We start from the raw sequence: 21189 nt of genomic DNA on the forward strand, positions 1-21189 counted from the left end.
ACTTACAAGTTTATTAACTTTATAGGATCAATTATTTTAAAGTCTTTAATTTCGATATTAAATGATCAATTCAGACCTTACAGTATCACATATATAAAGCGATTAATTAAATGATTATTTATGACTTATAAAATAAATCAATTAATGATCACATGTTGGAAAAGACATGATCAGATCGATTGGACTATTGATTACAATTAGACTTTTTTATATGCGAGCTTAGGCAGATAGTGGCTCGATAATACCTTAAAAATTTACCCGGGCTCAAATAATTGATACATTTTCTTTGTCGCTATCCTCCCATTTTCTTAGCTGGCGGAATCCACGGGTAAGCGGGTATTACCAAAATAAAAATTATAAATACAAATATACAATACAAATTATAATGTTCTTGGTGGATTAATGATGTATTGATGATATTAAGTGGTTTTCTTATCATCCATGTATAATTTACATTGTAGAGGAAAATGGTGAATGAGAGTATAGAAAAACAAAAAGTAAGGGATGGTGAATGAGAGTATAGAAAAAACAAAAAGTAAGGGAATTGGGCTAATGGGCTGTGTTGATATTGGATAATTGCTTTAGGTAATGTAGATTGTATAGTAATATATTAGATAGTAACTTTCTTGAGAGACCGTTTCTTTGAGAAACGGTCCTCAAGTGCAGGCCCATTTACATTTTTTGATTAAATACAAAGAAAAAAAAAATTGTGGTATCAACAACCATTTACATCAACGGCCATTTACTGCTGGCTTTATTCTCCTCAAAAAATACCATATGTATTCCAATAATGCCATCATTGCTAAACACATTGGAAACTAAGGTAATAATTTAACAACATATCTAATTTCTGATCCATTAAAACTGAAATTTCAGTTTCAAATGTGTATTCTTCCCTCTATTTCGATATTTCTCATCTTCAAACGACATGGATGCTTTCATGGAAGAGTTCAAACATTTCATGATACAAGTTAAAGGGGATTCATCTTTGCGAGACAATATAGGTATGTTTAATTCTTTCTTTCTTCACTAATTCAATAAATTAGAGAGAAGCCAAAATGTGATGACCTCATTTTGAAAAAAAGTTTCTACAGTTCCATTAAATGATGAGCATATTCAGTTCGAGCATGACGATGGAATGACAGTTAGGGAACACAAAGGTTAATAACTCCAACTTGATATCTGTTTATAGTTTGGCATTAAATAACATATAAGTCGTTGTAATTTGATGTTCATCTTGGTGTAATTTGTACTTTGGCATTGGATAACATATAATTCGTTTTAATAAGAATTTTTAATTTTACTTGGTTATAAATATGTTGTAGGTTGCTACTGAAATGGTTGTAGTTTTGATATTAAAGTTATTATAAATTGGCACTAAAGGTGATACAGTTTGATATTAGAAATTATATAAGTTGACATTTAATACTTAGAAGTTGGTATTAGATATTATATAAGTTGATATTAGATATCATATAGTTTTATAAAAAAAAATAATGTTATTTAAGTATGTAGTAAATTGGCATTAAATATTGTATAAGATATTATTTGGTGCTTATAAATTGATGTTATTGATTATAGTTTGATATTTGATATCATATATTTGATATAAGTTGATATTATATAAGTTGACATTAGGTATTATATAAGTTGGCATTAGTTATTTTAGATGATTATTAAATTTGCACTAGATATTGTATAACTGGGCAGTTTGACATTAGATGTTATAAAATGGTTTTAGGGCTTATACGATTTGGCATTAGTATAATATAAATAGGAACTATGTATTATGTAAGTTGATTTTATGTAAAATGGCTTTATGATTAATACAAGTATGAACTATATCTTACTCGAGTTGGGATTGTATACTATGTAAATTGGCATAGATCAGAATCAAGTTGGAGTTATATTTTATGCAAAATTGGCATTAAGAAACTATACAAAATGGGTTTAGGTCTTATACAGCTGGAACTATATATTATACGAAGTTGGTATTAAGAATATATAAATTGTTATTAAGAATATATAAATTGGTATCAAGTTGGAATTATATATATGATGTAAATTGGTATTAAGAATATATAAATTGGATTTATGATTGTATCAAGTGGGCATTACACTTAAATAAATTGATATTATTTTAAAGTGTGTTTTTTCTCCACGATAACAGGATAAGGATGAAAATGATAAGGGGTGGGGATGCTCAAAGTGTAATCGATCAATTAATATGCGAGGGGGAGAAGGATCCTCAATTTTTTACCGGGTAAGGTTAAATGACCAAGGACAACTTTCGGCACTTTTTTGGTGTGATGAAATGATGAGAGAGAATTATAAAATTTATGGTGATGTCGTTATATTTGACACAACGTACCGGACTAATCGATACAATTTGATATGTAGTCCTATCTTCAAGATAAATAATCATTGGAACAGTGTCATGTTCAGTTGTGCTTTTAAAGCGAATGAGAAGGTTGAATCATTCGAGTGGGTCTTGTCCAATTTCAAAAAAGTAATCAACGACAAATCACCAAGATCAATATTCACAGATCAAGATGCTGCAATGTTGAAGGCAATCGAAAATGTATATTAGCACATTCCTCAATTATGTTATAACATGATTCTTTACTTATACAAACTAATATGAGTTAAATGATTAGGTATTTTCAAGTTTAAAGCATAGACTATGTTTGTTGCACCTGCTTAAAAATGTTGTGGCACGATTCGGAACTTTAAAGTCAGATGCCGACTTCAAACATGCTTTCCACAAGTTCTTAATGGGTTGCAATAGTGAGATTGAGTTCGAACAGTGCTGGAAAAACATGGTAAGCACTTATAAATTGCAAGAGGATGAAGACTTCTACAAATGGTTCGATCGATTATACAACATAAGACACAAATAGTGTACTGGTTGAGTAGGGACTTTTTCTTAGCTTGGCATCTTCTCTTCCCAACGTAATGAATCAACAAACAACGCATTAGGATTTAATGCAACAAAAACAACAAGTCTAATGCAGTTTTACAAAATATTTAAGGAAACGGTGGAAAGATGGAGGAAACAGGAGATAGAAGCTGAGTTTTACTGTTCTCGCACAAGACCAAGCTCTAATTTACGACTAACTGGTTTGTTAAAGCATGCATCCAAAATCTACACTGCAACCTTGTTTAGAGATTTCGAAGAGGAGTTTAAAACAGAAATAGCATGTTCTATATTTGAGGTGAATCAAATTAACGGGATACGAAACTATAGGTATATTAAAGCCTACTTAACCTCTTATTTAATACCGGTATATTGTGTACTAAATACCAACTTACTACATTTTAATGCCTAATTATATCATACATGATGGCTATTTTGATTATATCTTAAATAATATTTTTATTATATCTTAAAGCCAATTTACATCATACTTGATGCCAATTTACAATATACTAAAAACCAACTTATTGTGAAACTGCAGAGTTTGGGTAGATGAAGATTCATCTTGTTTTAAAACAATTACTTATCTTGATTTATAAGGAGATGTTAGTGTAAGTTGCAGTTGCAAAAACTTTGAGGCAAGCGGTTGGTTGTGTTGCCATTGCTTAAGGGTACTACATAATCATTTCGTATCTAAGATTCCGGAGAAGTATATACTAACTCGTTGGATTAAACATGCTAAAAAGGAAGTGTGGGAGAGAATGTTCAACGACACTACAAAAAATTTTAATGAAAAGGACAATGCACGGAAAATAAAGACGGTGACCTTACAATGGAGGCATGATATGGGTGTAAGTTTTACAATCTTGTTCTTAAAACATAAAGCGAGGAAGATGCACGAAAGATTGTTAAGGATCTCTATGTAAAGGCGAGTGAATCTATCAAAAACTATACAATGCAAGAAAACCCAACGCAACAATGTCAGTCACAGACAAATGTTGATAAGGAGCACTATGTTTATCTTGAACCCTGAAAAGTCAGTGACGAAGGGGAGGAGAAAACAAATTAAAGGACACTTTGATAAAAGAAAAAATTCAACATCTAAAAAGGAGTTTGGTTCCATAATACCAAATAAGCACATAATATAATGTATGGTTATAGGGTCATGATTTTATGTATATGCCTAATTAATATTTTATTAACTCCAACTTTTATTATTCTTAGTCCTAACTTATATTTTCGTAAATCAAACTTATATTATTCCATCTACAAAATTACATAAAAGTCATCCTTAATTAAAATAAAGGAACATCCAATTTATAACATCAATTTATACAAAAAACATAAATGCATGTTTAGCAATGATGTCATTAGATTACGAATGATTTCTTTAGCCTACTCTTCTTTACTTGCTCCATTTGCTCCTTTTTCTCGAGCTTGGCTTATTCCATTTGTTCCTTTTTCGCAAGCTTGGCCCTTACCATTTGTTCTTTCTTTTTTTGTTTCTCCTGTTCCATGAGCTCCTTCTTTTCTCTTGTACGGATGGAATTGATCAACGATATCCAATTTTTCTTGTCTTTAGCAAAGTATTCAACCTTCCTTATCAAGTTGTCTCTATTCTTGTTCAAATCAACATCGTACATACTGTAGCACGGTACAATCTACGGTCAGATAGCAGTCAAAAAAAAAACATATGATCCTCATGCATATTATTAAACACTCAAATTAAGATTTATAAAAAATAAACATAAATCCAATATATAATAAGTTGGCATTAGATATTATATAATTTGACATTAGATACTCTACAAGTTGGCATTAGATATTATATAATATAACAACATAAATCCACATAATATATTATTTGGTGCTAATATCATGTCTTAATGCCAATTTATAACAACATAATTTCAACTTATATCACTTCTAATGCCAACACTAGTCCTAATGCCAACATAACAACATAATTTCAACTTGGAATGAACATCAATTTATAATACACAAACATCCAACATGCCTGATCAGAGATGCCACTTATATTAGTCCTAAATGCCACTTATATCAGTCCTAAATGCCACTTATATAAGTCTTAATGCCAATTTAAGAAGTATTTAGATAAAAATAAAAAGGGAAGATGTTAGCCTCAAAAAGCGGTTCTATATCAACATTTCCTTGACACCGCTCCATAAAGTACGCAAGATATAGCCCACAACCAAGGCTATCATCACATATATTCCAGTCCAATTTAACATCTCTAGTCTTGTAATTTTTTAATCCCAACTTACTAAATCTTAATACCAGCTTAGCATAATTGTTAAAGCCACTTAATTTCTATTTAAATAATTCTTAATGCAAATAATAGTCTTTACAACCATTTTTTTTGCTAGATCTTAATACCAACTTAGCAGTATATAATCCAATTAGCACAATCTTAATCCCAAAATATAAAAATTCCATTTTATATCTGCCTATATCATCAACTTTCTAAATAATGGGTAACAAAAACACTTACACATTGACTGCATCCAAAAAGGTATTATTTGTAACCTCTTATCCGGTTTCGCTTCCTTCTGTATATTTTCTCAACAACATTTAAATACAAAGCCCAACATTCAATGAAATTCGAGCCAATCTCTCCCTGATTGTGCATTGTCAAGACATCCCTCCGGTCCATGAAAAGCAGTGTGGCATATGTGCATAAAATCTCTCTATAAACGACATAATGTAATATTAAAATCACAAATAAGCTAAAATTAGAAAAATGAAAGTACAGTTAAACCCATTACCTGAATCCATAGTTTCTTTGCACATTGCGTAATCTAGTACCATCAGCTCAACTTCCTTCAAGTTCATTATGTATTGTAGGTTTATCTTACAAAATTCACAGGCGGGAACAAACTTCGTTACCGTGCCGCCTAAATCCAAACTACAAATTTCCTTTTAAGCTAAAGGCACGGGAGTATCAACCTTAGGACTTTTCCCTTTGAAAGGCATCGATGTTATATCATTCTCCCTCTTCGCATCCTCCCGCACCGCATCACCTTGACTTAAACCAACATGGACAACACCCTTTCCTTTATCTACAGAAGGTGGTGTAACGCCTCTCGCTTATTCGACAACCATACTTGTAATTTCCTTTTGCGGAATCACCTCTTCATGCACCTCACCTCCACGATCTTCCCCCACATGCTTCTTCGTCATCATTGCACATAATGCATCAACCAAGGCAAGTCATTCAGTGTTGTTGAAAATTTCTTTGGATTGCGTTAAAACGAGATCATCACTTGTTGGCACATCAATACCTTTCTTCACCTTTGCATCAATCACCGTCTTACAATACACGTGAGTGATAACCTCAATATCCCTCTTCAAAACGAGCTCGACATACTCAAAATCCTAAAAAACAAATGAATATTATAACAAATTTATTGTAAACTTTCAACTTATTTAGTACTAATTTATATATTATTAAACACCAACTTACATTATTATTCAGTGGAAACTTACATTATATTTATTTCTCATTTACAACTTATTTATTACCAATTTATATATTATTAAACACCAATTTACATATTCTTATTACCAAGATTTAAATATTATTGCCAACTTACATGATATGTAATGCTAACTTACTATATATTTAATTCTAACATATATTAATTTAAATGCGAACTTACATGTTCTTATGTATGTCAACTTATATTAATTGAAATGCAAACTTATATATTTCTTAATGCTTACTTATTTATCACATAATAGTTAAAATGAAAACGTACATGTTCTTAATGCCTATTTACATGTTATCTAATGCCTATTCACAATTAATAAGTTGATTATTTAACACCGATTTAAAAATTTTATATTGGCAATTTATAAGTTCCTAATGCCTATTTATTTCTTAAATAATGCCTGTTAGATAATAACTATGAATAAATATGCAAGATATGTGCAGCAACAAAAAAAACTTACATCCATTGCCTTTCTTTTGATTTCTTCATCGGTTTCCCATCTTTCATTGCGTTCATAAGTCAACAACCTTGACACAATTGGTTCATTAACTGGCAAGTCTTGAATGGGCACATCTTGTTAATCATTTTCAGCTGCCTTGTCACGCAATGGCATTTCTTCAATAGATGATTCACGTCCCCCACATCTTCGACCTCTTGCACAATCCCCTTGCACCAATCAGTATACGGGTGCGTGATGGGAAATCCATCAAGCACCATGATTGCTTTACCATACCCAATAGCCCTTTCAACCTCAAATCCATATTTGAGGACCTTCCCATTCAGGTGTTGAACTAAGGGCAAAGACCTAGGATACAGTCTTCCCTGAAACGAAAATCGATAACAGTAGCACACAAGTAAAACAAGAACACACCCATTTAATAAATTAATATGATGATCTCCATTAACACGGCGCACAGTATCACATAAACTTTCTACAATGAAAGAACACCAATAAAAAGAATTTATCGTAGCAGGATTAACAATAGCAGAATACACTGTCTTCCTAATCTTGAAATCAGGAAGAGGAGCTAGCAAAATAGAAACGTCGTACAACACAAATAACTTTTTAAAATCACCCCCTCCGTTGGGGAACCTCAAAAACAGCTGAGGGAGATGTTTCGCTTTCATAGCGTCTGGATTAGAAAAACCTGAAGTCTTAACCCATTCATCATAATCGTTTTCATTGGTGCGAGCTTTTATTTTAATTTGGTTTGTGGGATTTAACAGCAAACCAAAGACATCAAACACATCATTCGCGTTGTTGACGTAGCCTCTATGCTAGGTATATTTTGAATTCGGTTAACATGGTCAAAGTGAGCAACAAGGAATGGGATAATGCCAGATGGCATTTTACCGCACGTGACCTTTAGCAATCCAGAAAATCTAATGGCATTCATATCGCCAATTTGAGCCGAAGTAAGAGTATTTTCTTCTTTACCGTTACTGAGGAAAAGATGCGATTTGCAGTTTGTGTATATAGCTCTGTCAACACTGCATACAAAATGGCGAAACAATAAAACTTATATCATACTAAATCTCAATTTACATCAAACTAATGTCAAATTATAAGTTATATATTGCCAATTTATATTATTTTTAATGTCAATATATAAAATACTACTACTAATTTACATTATACTTAACATGCATTTACGTTATATTTATAACAATTATATCATATTAAATGTCAATATATATCATATTAAATGCCAACTTATATTAGATTAAATGTCAATTTATAACAAATATAATGTCAACTTAGAATAATCTTAATCCCAACTTGCACAGATTAAACATCAACATACAATAAACCTAATCCCAACTTGCCAGTTTAGCATGAACAAATCAGTATCAACTTACAATGATAGATACCCCACTGACCTAATACCAACTTATATTGTATATGGTCTAAAAAATTGTCAACTTATATCGTATTAAATGTCATTTTATATTAAATGTCAACTTATATAATATTAAATGCAAAATTATATTATATTATATCGAATTAAATGCCAACTTATATAATATGAAAAGCCAAATTTTATCATAATAAATGCCGATTTATATATATGAAAAGCCAAATTCTATCATATTAAATGTCGATTTATATTTAATTAAGTATCAATTAAAAACAATAAAAATCCGACTTAACTTTACTAATAATCCCAACTTACAATAAACATAACATAAACCTAATTTACAATAAATAAACATAACCCCAATTTAAATTAGATCTAATGCCAATTTAGATCAAATCTAAAGTCGATTTACATATAAACAAAAATTAACTTGCGATCCTTCATTTGTTTCCATTTTGACATAGCAGAGTTTAGCCTTCTTCCTTTTAGGTTTTGGGCTGGAATCTTGAAGATCATCACTCGTTCCCGCATTTAAGTTGGGTCTTTTTAGATTTTTCATTGCATATGCTAGGGTTTATTTATCATCCATGACTAAAATCAAAAAAATTTAGAATTTAAGTGCATTAACGAAGAGAAGTTTGGTTAACAATGAAAAATAACAATTGAAAATTACAAGAAAAAACGTGACCAAAAAACGTAATCGAAAAAAAATTAAAAAAAACCTAGATTTTTCCATACCTGATGTAGATGAAGGAACTGGACAAGGTCTTCGCTTGAAATGGTGAAAATGGTAGAGTAAAATAGGAGAAGATTTTGGAAAAACCGAAGAACAATAAAAATGGTGAAGATGGCGAGAATGGGAGAGTGAAAATGGCGACAATGGAAGAATGAAAATGGCGAGAATGAGATGGTGTTTTGTGTGAATGGGATAATCTCACTGAATATGGAAGGTTTTTTTAATGATGATTAGCAGTTTGGGGAAGGAAACTGGCGCGTTTTACAATGAGACAATTCAAATCATAGGTTTGCAGTTTTCAATTTCATTAACCGACATAATTAATGAAACTGAATTGTCTTTGATTTTAATTGTTTTTTGTTTGGTTTGAGCCGGCCCATTTAAGATAAGAATTTGTGTATATTAAATTAAGTGGATAATACTGAATATTTATAATTTAACAGACAATTAAAAACTTTAAATAATAGAACTATTATTTAATATAGTAATGGACAGACAAGTATATTTGTGGGTATTTTTTTTAGTATCGCTATCCGCCCATTTATCTTTACGGGCGAGTATTATCTGTTCAAATTTTAATTTAAAATTTTATCCAAACATACCAGTTTTACGAACCCCACGGATAATCCGCATGTGACCGGTTCTAATTACAGTATAAGATGGTCGTTTCATTTAGTTCTTATTTTACACGCAAAGGTTTTGGATTAGTGTGTCTTTTCTTGCATTTCTCTCTTACAACAAGTAATTCTCTTGTCTCTTTCTTCTGAATATCTATCTTTCCAAAATTTGTCTTTCTCAATTGCTCACGATTTTTTAAAAATTTTTTCTGGTACTCATGATTTTTATCTCATATTTGAATTGTTTTCCTTATATAGTTGTATAGATGCGAAAAGAATGTGTAAACTAATTTTTGATGATTTTTAAAAGTTGACAGTATTTGATGATCATGTCGAAGAGTTCTTTCAAGTTGCAACACCCTCTCGGTAATTCTTCAATTTCTTCTTTTTTCCTTTGATTGATAATTGATGATTGATGCGTTATGATTGATGCTGCACTTCAATTGTATTTAGGTTGATTGAGATCATCGAAGTTATCAACTTTTTTGATTTCGTGAACTTTTCGTGTTGGATTTTGATTATGAGATTATCTTTTTGTTTAAGCAAACATGCTGATTAAATTGTTGATTTTGTTTCTGGATTTTGCTAATGTTGTTGGATTAGTTCCGGTTTACCATTTTAAATTTGGTAGTACCATGTGACCGCAATTAAATTGAACCTTTACTTTCGTTGATTTGGTTAATTTCATCACGTGATCATGAGTTTAAGATTATCTAGCAATGTTTGGGGAAATTACATTGGTTTTGTATTTGGAATAAGCTGCCGATCACTTTCGTTCTAATTTTATCAAATTTACAGTCTTTTGAATTGAATCCTTTATTATTTGTAGCTCAATTTGAACCCGAATAGTAATGGTTTCAATCATTTTTCCAGTCCTTTGAGTACTGTTTATGTTGGTGCCTTGGTGGTACTATCCTTATTGACTTGTGTTGGCTTGTAGGAAATTACAATTTAATAATGATCTTTTTGAGTGACAGAACGAAGACAGGCGGAAGCTGCTCGTATTAGGGAGAAATATCCGGATAGAATTCCTGTAAGATAGCTTAGCATATCCCTTCTTTAACCCACACTTTTGATAGGATTATGTACATTGTTTCTTGTAATTGGCGTAGATTTCTATCTTTTTACATTATTTCATTGCTTAATCCAGGTTATTGTTGAGAAGACCGAAAAAAGTGACATTCCGGACATTGACAAGAAGAAGTTAGTGATTATTTAATCTGTATTTAGTACTCAAACTTCTGTTTTGTGTTAGTCTCATTAATTTGATTGTTTACTTTTCAGTTTTATCTCATGCCTCTTTGGATTATGCTTTCTACATAGGGGGATATTGGCATTCTTTATTTGTATTAGTTTTTGAATGTACTCCTATGTAGATCTGGCTTTTTTTCACCAATATATTACTACCTCCGTTCCAATTTAGTTGCAACATTGGAAGTATATATACTATTCACTTAGCTTCCTTAATTTGTGATTAATTTTAAATATATAAGTTAAAACATAGTCAAGTGGAATCTTGTTTGATTCGTCTCGGTGTAAAGATTATTAATATCAAGTTTTTATAATTTTTTATTATACATAATTAGAGATATTAAGGATGGAATTAGTGCAATGGACCGCAGGAAAAATCCTTATGTTGCAACTAAAATGGAACGGAGGAAGTAGTTTCTTTATCTGCGGTACGCCTAATACTTGTTTAGTTTAGACTAGTTGTGAACCTTGTGTGTTTTTTTACTTCTGGTTTTCATTTGGTATTAGCTATGAAGAAGAGGTTCCCTGTATGCAGCATTGTGAAATACAGAATAACGTTTGTTGATATTATGGTGTGAGAAATGGAATTATCATACTCATAAATCCAGTCTCTGCTTAGGGTAGAAACTCTGTCATTAACTGTATGTTAAAAGGTAAATATGCATTTGCCTTTTAATTTCCTTTTGATTCCTAGAATCTTTTCCAGCAGCTGTTTTATCCATCAGTTGCGTTTAGTCTGCTTTGTTTTTATGCGACCTTAATTTTGTTAGTGATAACGAAGAGGATGTTTCTGATAACCCTTGGCAGCTAACATCATTTGCAGCTTCATTTAGTTATTAGCGCACAAGATTGAATCTGTAATCACAAGAATAGAACTTTTTGGCCCCAACAAAATAATCAATTCACAAGTCCATATTAAAGTATCTCGTGTCAAAAGAGCTCTTTAGCGGTGAGATGCTTAGTTTGTTTAATTAAATGTAGGTACCTTGTTCCTGCTGATTTAACTGTGGGGCAATTCATCTATGTGGTGCGCAAGAGGATAAAACTCGGCGCCCAGAAGGCCATATTCATTTTCGTAAAGAATATTCTACCCCCCACTGGTAGGACTGGTTTTTGTAAGCTCTGATCATGTTGTCTGATTACGTTTGGTTGGGATATTTATGTTGGTGTCTGTTTTGCAGCTGCCATGATGTCAGCTATTTATGAGGAACACAAAGACGAAGATGGTTTCCTTTACATGACCTACAGCGGTGAGAACACATTTGGAGCTTTTTAAGTGTATTGCTGCTAATGCTGGTGGTGTAAATAAGTTCAATTCAAGTTTGTAAATAGTCTACTAATTATGAAAATAATTACCTCCAACAAGTTCTTTTAAGATAATTTGGATCTTACAACTCTTATGTGCTATTGAAACATTATTTAATACTCCCTTCAATTCATACCAATTGTCTCATTTGTAGGGGTGTTCAAAATCAGATACCGGGTCGATCCGGACCTGGAAATTCGGGTACCCGCTTTTTCAGATACCTAAAATTGTGATCCGGTTTTGACCCGGTTTAAACCGGGTTGGAAATCGAATACCTGGTTTTCTTAGATTTTTTTTTAAAAAAAATTTATTTTGTCTTTTTTTCGTTCAACCATGCGTTTTTATCTCTATTTTTATTTAAAATATTTTTTTATATAAAATTCAAATACTAACTCTTCAAAATATTTAACTAAATTAGTCATGAAAGACAAATTAAGAAAATTAAAGAATAATATTATTACACATTGGTTTAAGTAAGAACAATTATAAAAAAAATTATATCTACGTGAGAAAAATTATATTAAGATTCAACCCAAGGTTAACTTAATAAATATCATCACTATTTTATTTATGAAAAAGTAAAAATAAATAAATAAAGAAATAAATAAAATCGGATACCGAATACTTGGTTTCCAAAAAATGTGACCTGGATCCGGATTATCCAGTTTGCAAAATCCGAGTAAATTACCCGGTTTTAATCCGGATCGGATATTTCAGATCGGGTTCTTTTGCACTCCCCTACTCATTTGTTTTCTACACTATATTAATGCACTAATTCAATCAAAAATATTTCTAATTAGGTTAAAAACCCGTGCAATGCACGAATTTTAAAATACGTTAATATTTTAATGAAATTTTAGATTGGGAACCATACTTCACATTTTTCCTAAAATTTAAAATTGTAATTATGGTACTTTAACAATATAAATGATTGATTTTAATGATCAATTAATTGAATTTTATGTCATTTTAGTTTTAAATAACAGTTGATGGAAAAAGGAGCTATTATGTACTTCAAGTAATTTTCTAAATTGCTCTGTAATTTTATACACAGTGTAATTTTGCAATATAATTTTCTAAATTGTGCAATTTCAATTACACTAAAATAAATGTAATTTATTCTGTAGTATAATTTTTGATGCGGTGTAATTCCAGAAATTTATCAGACAATATATAATGTTCTACACAGTACATTATATATTTCCCATTATAATTTTTTAAACAATGCATTTATATACAACTATTTAATTAGAATAGTTGTGATTTATTGCATCTATTAATGTATGAGTTTTTCTAAAAATATAAATCTGTAAATATGGTAAGTGTCAAAATGCAAATTAATTAAATTCCATTAATACTAACCAATGAAAAAAAGACAAATGTCATGCTCACAATCAAACTTCTTTTTTTGCTATTATGCAGTAAAATTAATAGAATGTATGACTGTGTAATTAGAATAATTTTGATTTATTGCATCCATTAATGTATGAGTTTTTCAGAAAATATAAATTTGTAAATACTGTAAGTGTAAAAAAATGCAAATTAGTTAAATTCCATTATTACTAACCCATGAAAAAAAGACAAATGGCATGCTCACAATCAAACTTCTTTTTTTGCTATTATACAGTAAACTTAATAGAATGTATGATTGTGTATGATTAAAAATTATAAAAATTGATATTAATTTATATTGGTATAAAATACAAACTAAGATTGATCAACTTTTAGTGTCAAAATTTCAAATGAAACAATTGCTTTGATTAGAGGGAGTATGATGTAGTTGCTTTTCATTTGACGGTGCTTAGAGATGTTCAATTGGGTCATCGAGTTGGTTTTCGACGGGTGTCATTTGGTTCAGGTAGATTCGGTTAATTTCCGGTTGCATGTCGTGACGGGTCATACTCAAGTCTGATCGATTAGTTATGGGTCGATTTAATAACGCTTAGTTGTGTTATCGAGTTAGCATTGATTTGTTACCAGTTTAAGTTCGAGCCGAGTGTCAATTGGGATCGGATTGTCGTCTTTTCAATTTGCAAGAACTACTTGTCTACTTTAATGCAAGCAACACAAGTTGAATTATGAACTGCTTGTGTATTGTATGCATGTTGATGTGACCAAGTTTTTTGTGCCAAAGCTTTGGATCATTTGTCAAAGCTTTGAGACACTTGACATTTTCTACAACAACATCGTTAGTTCATAAAGCATATGTATTATCATATCTCTTAATGTAGTGAGACATATATTCATATATTAGTATCTTTAACAATACATTTTTCATGATAGAAAATACATTGATTTCTTTATTCACATAATTGAGAAATACTCAATAAATCAAACTTCAAACCATCGACCAAACACACATTTTTAATAGATTTAAATAGATATTTACCTACCTTTTCAATACCAAAAATTTTGCATTTACCTTTATCACCAAGGATTATTGCATTATTATATTTTTCTTTAATTTCAGAAAAGAGAGATGTTTTTTCACTCATGTGTCTTGAACATCCAAAAACATCTACTTTTGATTTTCCTAAAAAAACTAACCTTTTCTCAATGACCTAGTGGCAAATTTTGGTGCATATTCAAGATGGACCCTTTGGTGGTCTTGTTCCGTTAATTTTCCAAATTTTCTAAACTTGTTCTCTCAATAGAATAGGAAAAGTATTTATAAGAGTAATTTGTTAATTACAGCCTTTAAGTTTAGGTTTTTGCTAATTACAACCTCAAAGTTTTTTTCTGCAAATTACTGCCACCAAAGTATCAAAGTCTACCCCATTTAGGCCAAATGACTATTGACCCAAATGACCTTTGACCAAACAAAATAACTATTGACCATTATTAATCACCTTTGACTTTCGTTGACCATCCCTAAGCACTTTTCACTTTCCTAATTACCAATAGTACCCTTGTGTTTTACAACTTTAACGTTGTTTTACCCATCATAAAGATATTTTTTCAAAACATTATCTTTATGGGGTAACTCTTTCGGCAATCCGGTCGAAATAAGTACTTATTCATCTATTTTCTGACGCATAGATCGAAAAAGATATTAAACGTTGTATTTACCCATTATAACGATATTTTTGCAAAAAACGGATGTTGCGATTATCTTTATGGGGTAATACTTAAATATGGTCGAAACAAATACTTACTTGCCTATTTTTCGGCACGTAGACCAAAAAAATTATTTAACGTCGTTTTTGATCCCATGATTAGTTCGAGCTTCCACATAGACAAAGACGATTTTTGATATCAATCGGATTTTATCTTTAGTTTTAATCAAGGAGTGTTGAGCTGGAAGAGTTTGAAATCCAATAAGATTAGTTCGAACTCAAAGATCAAGAAAGGATTTTGTAATAACATTTTAGGATCACAGGGAATTGTGTACTATAATGATAAAATCTGATATCATATGCCTTCGGAAATTCTAGTATTGTCATCTTTTCTGCAAACAAGTGGGAGATCAAAGGATTATGTTCGAAAACAATCTAACAAATACGTATTAAAAATGTATAGGATTAATATAGAGATATAAATTATACAATTACTTTGCGTATGTTGTTTGCTAGACAATAACATACGTTTTTAGAATAATACTCCCTCTTATTCACTATTATTGTCCCATTTGATTTTCTGATACTATTCATCGATCACTATTAATTTATATTTTATTCTTAATCAATAAATTAAAACATAGTCAAGTGAGATTTTGTTTGATTTGTTTTGATGTAAATTTTATTTAAATAAATAGTTTATAACATTTAATTATTTGTTTTGATGTAAATTTTATTTAAATAAATAGGTTATAACTTCTAATTAAGCACAATTAGAGATATTTACGATTGAATATGTGCATTGAAAAACGTGCAAAAACCAAATGGGTCAATTATAGTGAATAGAAGAGAGTTGATTAAACCAAATAGACTTAGATGTATAATCGTAAAAGATCACACAAAATAGATAAAAGGTCAATTCTGACTAGTTAATAATATTAATTTTAAAATACTCAATTACCTCAATAGTTAAATAATAGGATTTATTTGAAAAAAAATTTTCAAATAGGGTATTGACCTTTTTGTTATATAGAGGCATAGTTGTCATTGAAAAAACTGATTGGAAGAAAAAAAACCAAAAAAGAAAAGTTGTGTCCTCTTTCAGTGTTTTTCTTGATGCTATCACACTATTAATATAGATCCAAGTGGACTAATTAAAGATATCTAATTCGATATTAATCTCTGAGTCATTACAATATCAATCCCTAAATTATTGTACAAGTCACGCTTCAAAAGTTGTTAAATTTTAACTCATTTTGTATTCATATATTTGATATACATGTTTTTCTGAGGTTATAAATTTTTAACAATTGTTCTAATCTATGAGTTCCTACACTCAAGTCTCTAATTTGGGAAGACCCTATAGAGGTTGCTCGGAATAAAGTTGCTATTTAGTAATACTGCGCATTTGCAAGCTGATGGCCAAACGGAGGTAACCAATTGAACACTTACCACCATTTTCAGAACTCTAGTTAGTATGTCACTGAAAGATTGGGATTTGAAGCTAGCACATGTTGCGTTTGCCTATATTGTTCGCCGACATATGCTACAAGCGTTTTACCATTTAAGGTTAATTACGAGGTAAATCCTTTAACTCCAATTGATTTATTAAGCTTACTAGTAGATGTGTAAGAGAGTAAAGATGTAATAGAAAAGGATAGCGAAATCAAATGCTTCATGAAACAAATAAAAACTCACATTGAAAAGGTTGACGAGTTGTACCAAAGGCAAGCCAACAAGTATTGAAGATAAACGATTTTTAAGCGGGGAGATTTAATTCGGCTCCATCTTCGCAAACTCATGCCTAAGATTGATGGTATATTCAAGTAATCGAAAAAGAGGGGAATGGTATTAATTATGCCTACATGATTGAGTTACCAGTCAAAACGGATAATGCCTCGACTACTTTTAATGTTGGTGATCTCGCTCCTTATATAAATGACGAAGATCTTAATACTAAAGTCACTCCTCAAGTGGATGAGAATTATGCGGGTGCAACTAATGCAATATGTCTTTCTAGTGATGCCCATTTTAGTAGATCGCTAGCAATAAATAGAGTATAAATATTTGTCAAACAAAACACCTAAAGAGTTTAGCATGTACATTCACTTAAGGAGGTTTTAAGCTCCCCTACTGCTTAAGCTAGTAGTTCACTAACCTAGTGACCTGCTAAATACCTATATGACTCATCTACATATGGACATCATGTTTTTGGTGTTATCAAATTCCTTTTTGAAGAGTTATGTGCTATACTTATTTGCTCATCATAGATACCTTATAGGAACAAATTAAGTGTGATATTCGGGAATTTAAAATAAATAAAATCATTTTGGGCTTTAAACTAATTAGAAATTTATCATGAATCAAGTGAGTTAAGTAGGTTATAATAATAATAATAATAATAATAATAATAATAATAAAAGGTAAAAATCTTGGAAGTGGGCCGCAAGGAAGGCTAAGTGCCAAAATATTAACTTAGTCTTATCCTAATTTTCTTACAGATGAAGGAAAAGAATAAAATAAAATAAAATAAAAAAAAATTATATACCCAAACCCCCAAATCAGAAACCCATTTCCCTTTCTCTTCCTTCTTCTTCGAGCAACTAGCAACACCATCAACACCTTCACCGCCTTCCACCTTCTTCTGAAATTTCGAGTGCCTTCAAGCAAGATTCATAATCTTCTCGTTGATTCAACCGGTCCTTCTCGTTTTCCCTTTTCTCTGTGCAGCAAAATCAGGCGGCGGCTTTCACCGAACACGAACACCACTTCTCACGGTGGTTCTACAACCATTACCGGTGTTCCTCTTCTTGTATTTGTTGGTGTAAACAAAATAAGGTATTAAATCTCTTAATTTCTATGTGTAATTTCATTTTACTCATCTTTAATAACCGATTTTCTTCTCAAATTTTCGAACCCTAGCTATCTCTAATCGGAAATTACATGTAAAATCAATATATATTTGTAGAATTTATTCCATTAAAGTAAAAATTAGCAATATAGCAATCGAACCTTTTCTAGTCTAATACCTGGTTCTTTGAATCGGGGAAAATAAGTAGAATTTGGTCTTGTTGTTTAAGCATCGGAAATTCAAGAAACTGATATCAATTTTGTAGCTGGTGTTGGTGGTGTTCTTTGCTGATTAGTAAACAAAAGGCAAACCCTTCTTGATTTCTTTTCTCTGTTTTCTCAGTGTTGATGTTTAATTCATATGAGATTGATTTTATTGGCATACTTTCATTAGCGTGCTCCTTTACCATGTATTAAGCTCTAATTTTGATGAATCTTGAGTTTATACAAACTAATTGGATGAGTTATGTTGATTGGGAGTATTAGCTGGATATGAGATATTGGATAATTATTGTTAGGAATTAGAAACTTATGGCAAATAATGATGATGATAATGATGTCCTGATTTTGGTTGGGTTAATGAACTTCTCACGTAAATATTAGCTGTTCATGGAGGTTTTGACAATGATGATGACAAGTAATTGAGTAAAGTGATGCTCTTAGATGATATATTAGATGTTTGTTGATTTGAGAACTTGTTATGGGTATTATGTTGATTGATAGATTTGGGTGAAGTTGAGATTAATCATTTTGGGTTGTGGATACTCGTCAAGAGCTAATTGTTAGATGATTTAATATTTTAGATGGATTATTAAATTCTTTATGAGCAATAGCGATTGTGGGCTAGAATGGTTACTTCCAGTTTAATAAGATGTAAATGGTGAATTAAAGATCAAGTTTTACTATTATATGATGCTTAGAAATGCTAAAACCAAGAGTTATGGGTAAGTATCGAATAATTTGATATTCTTGAAAGTATTATGTGATTCTTTGAGGATTTCTAACATTGAGTTTGAATGTATATATTGGTGTTTAATTGGAAATATTAGAATAGCTGGTGGAACTATGCGTTCTTAGGATGAGTAGTAATGAACTATAAGAACCTAGCTGTAGTATCGTATGCGTTGTTGTGATGCTATGTTGTTATGCTTCAGGAGGCGACATTATCGAAGAGCCCTTCTAATAATCGCGGGGTAGCAGACTTAGCCTCTTGAAGCGTTCTTTTTGGTGAGTAGTAACACTCCCTTAAAAAGGGGTCTGGCCAGGCTACTCTTTGTAAAATGTTTATTTAAAGTTTGTGAAATTTATATGAATGTGATAAATTTTTATAAATGATTATGCTGATATTGATATGGTCAATGGATCGGGCTTGCGAGCTGGTCATTGACGGAGTTGAGGAACATGGTTCCCTACTCCCTGTTTTGAAGCGAATTGTCATTGAGATATTGACTAGCTTCACCCGAGAGTGACATAGCCTTAGAGCTATGGATGTTCCTCTCAACTAGACTCCCTGTGCGCACATAGATCTAGGAAACTGATGTTGCTTTTAAACCATTGTTTTGAATTGCTGTGTTTAATTGTTTTGGATTGCTGGTTCTCACTCAGTTTAATCTGATTCCTTATTGTTTCCATCTTTTAGCTGATTATAGATCAGATCCGGTCGGGAATAATCGGGTTAGCAATGTTGATGAGAGTGTTAAAAATGTCCTTTTGAGCTGAGGCTGTGGAAGCTTATAGTTTGTATTAGGAATTTGTTTAATGTATATTAGTTCTGATTATGTTGATTATAATGGACTCGTAGTGGGTTGTATGGTTACTTTATGTTTAGATTAGATATTTGGTTTGAGATTTAGCTGTGTTGGTTTCGTTATAGAGCTAGTGATTCCTTTGCCCAGGTTTTGGGATATGATTTAAGTTTCTTGGGAAATAATCCCCGTGACGACCCTGTTTACCCAGTCAACGCTAAGTCGGGTTGTTACATTAAGAAGGTTAAAAACAAGAGAAAATTACTAAAAACTACCTATCCTATAGCACCCTCTGCAAAAAACTACTTATTCTAATTTTTTTTGCAAAACACTACCTTAAATGACATAAACGTTTGCAAAAGACTACTTGATGACAGAATCAGTTAGTTGACCAACACGTGTCTCACGTGATTTACTTAAGGCATTGATTTTTCTGTTTGAAAACACGATTTTCCTTAATTATTTCCTCTTTTCCCTTGAAATCATAAGAACCCTAATTCTTCTCCTTTCCCTTTCAATCTTTAAGAACCCTAATTATTCCCCAAATTAAATTATGGCTTTTCACACCAAAAAATCGAAGTTCGACAGATGTGCTTGCAGATTTCCTTTTGCACAGAGAATTTCGTGGACTAAGGAAAATCCAGAAGACGGTTTAACACTTACAAATTTTTCGATCCTGATATGAATCGGAGGGGATGCAACAAGTTCAAATGGATTGATGAACATGAAATGGTTGATTGGCAAAGGCAAGTGACGAACACACTTATTGAGGAGAAGCGACATTTATCAACAGAAATCAAGATATTGACTTCAAGGGTTTGTTGCCTGGAACATGAGAAGGAACAAGCAATTTCAAAACTTAAAAGGATAAAGAAGAAATTGATGAACGAGAGAAAGCATGGAAAAGAGATATCAAGCTTTGTATTAGGTTTTTTATTTGGGTTTTTCTTGGTGTTGATTGTACTAATGAAGGTTATGTAACCTTCAAACAATATACCGACATCAGTGTTATGTAATAGTGAGCAGGGATTGTAATTGTTGTTTGAAAGCTTTTATAAACATGTTTATGATGAATGAAGAGGCTGATTTTCGTCATTACTTTGTTGCTAATTATCTAATATCCATAGATGTTCATTACATACATTGCATAAACTAACCATAGTACTTCCATAACCTAACATAAACAAACTAACGTAGTCAAAAAAAGCTGTTGGCACCATTGGTGTGGTTAATGATGAGGACATTGAAACGTTTGTAGGCCTTCCACCCTTCGATTTATCCATGGTGGAAGGGGGTTTGGGAGGGTTTTTGCACATCGTTTTGTTATGTCCTAGTGTGCC

At 31.4% G+C, this 21189-nt stretch overlaps 2 protein-coding genes across 3 annotated transcripts; both read left to right on the forward strand.

Moving 5' to 3' along the window:
• The first annotated feature begins 928 nt into the window (after nucleotides 1-928).
• Nucleotides 929-3950, forward strand: LOC130823282 (protein FAR1-RELATED SEQUENCE 5-like). Its single transcript, XM_057687903.1, has 7 exons — nucleotides 929-1004; nucleotides 1095-1160; nucleotides 1887-1948; nucleotides 2171-2569; nucleotides 2658-2822; nucleotides 2931-3247; nucleotides 3803-3950. Exons 1-7 carry the CDS (start codon nucleotides 929-931, stop codon nucleotides 3948-3950), a joined length of 1233 nt encoding a protein of 410 aa, XP_057543886.1.
• Nucleotides 3951-9648: 5698 nt separating this feature from the next.
• On the forward strand, nucleotides 9649-12337 carry LOC130824178 (autophagy-related protein 8C-like). Of its 2 annotated transcripts, none has more exons than XM_057689074.1 (6): nucleotides 9649-9765; nucleotides 9952-10007; nucleotides 10619-10674; nucleotides 10792-10844; nucleotides 11874-11992; nucleotides 12074-12337. In XM_057689074.1, the coding sequence occupies exons 2-6, from the start codon at nucleotides 9965-9967 to the stop codon at nucleotides 12166-12168; spliced, it is 366 nt and encodes a 121-aa protein (XP_057545057.1). In that variant the 5' UTR covers nucleotides 9649-9765; nucleotides 9952-9964; the 3' UTR covers nucleotides 12169-12337. The 2 variants fall into 2 exon arrangements, with proteins under 2 accessions (XP_057545057.1, XP_057545058.1); XM_057689075.1 differs by having other exon boundaries at nucleotides 9743-9853.
• The last annotated feature ends 8852 nt before the right edge of the window (nucleotides 12338-21189 follow it).

Source organism: Amaranthus tricolor, chromosome 9, assembly GCF_026212465.1.
Source record: "Amaranthus tricolor cultivar Red isolate AtriRed21 chromosome 9, ASM2621246v1, whole genome shotgun sequence".
In the NCBI taxonomy this organism is placed as follows: domain Eukaryota; kingdom Viridiplantae; phylum Streptophyta; class Magnoliopsida; order Caryophyllales; family Amaranthaceae; genus Amaranthus; species Amaranthus tricolor.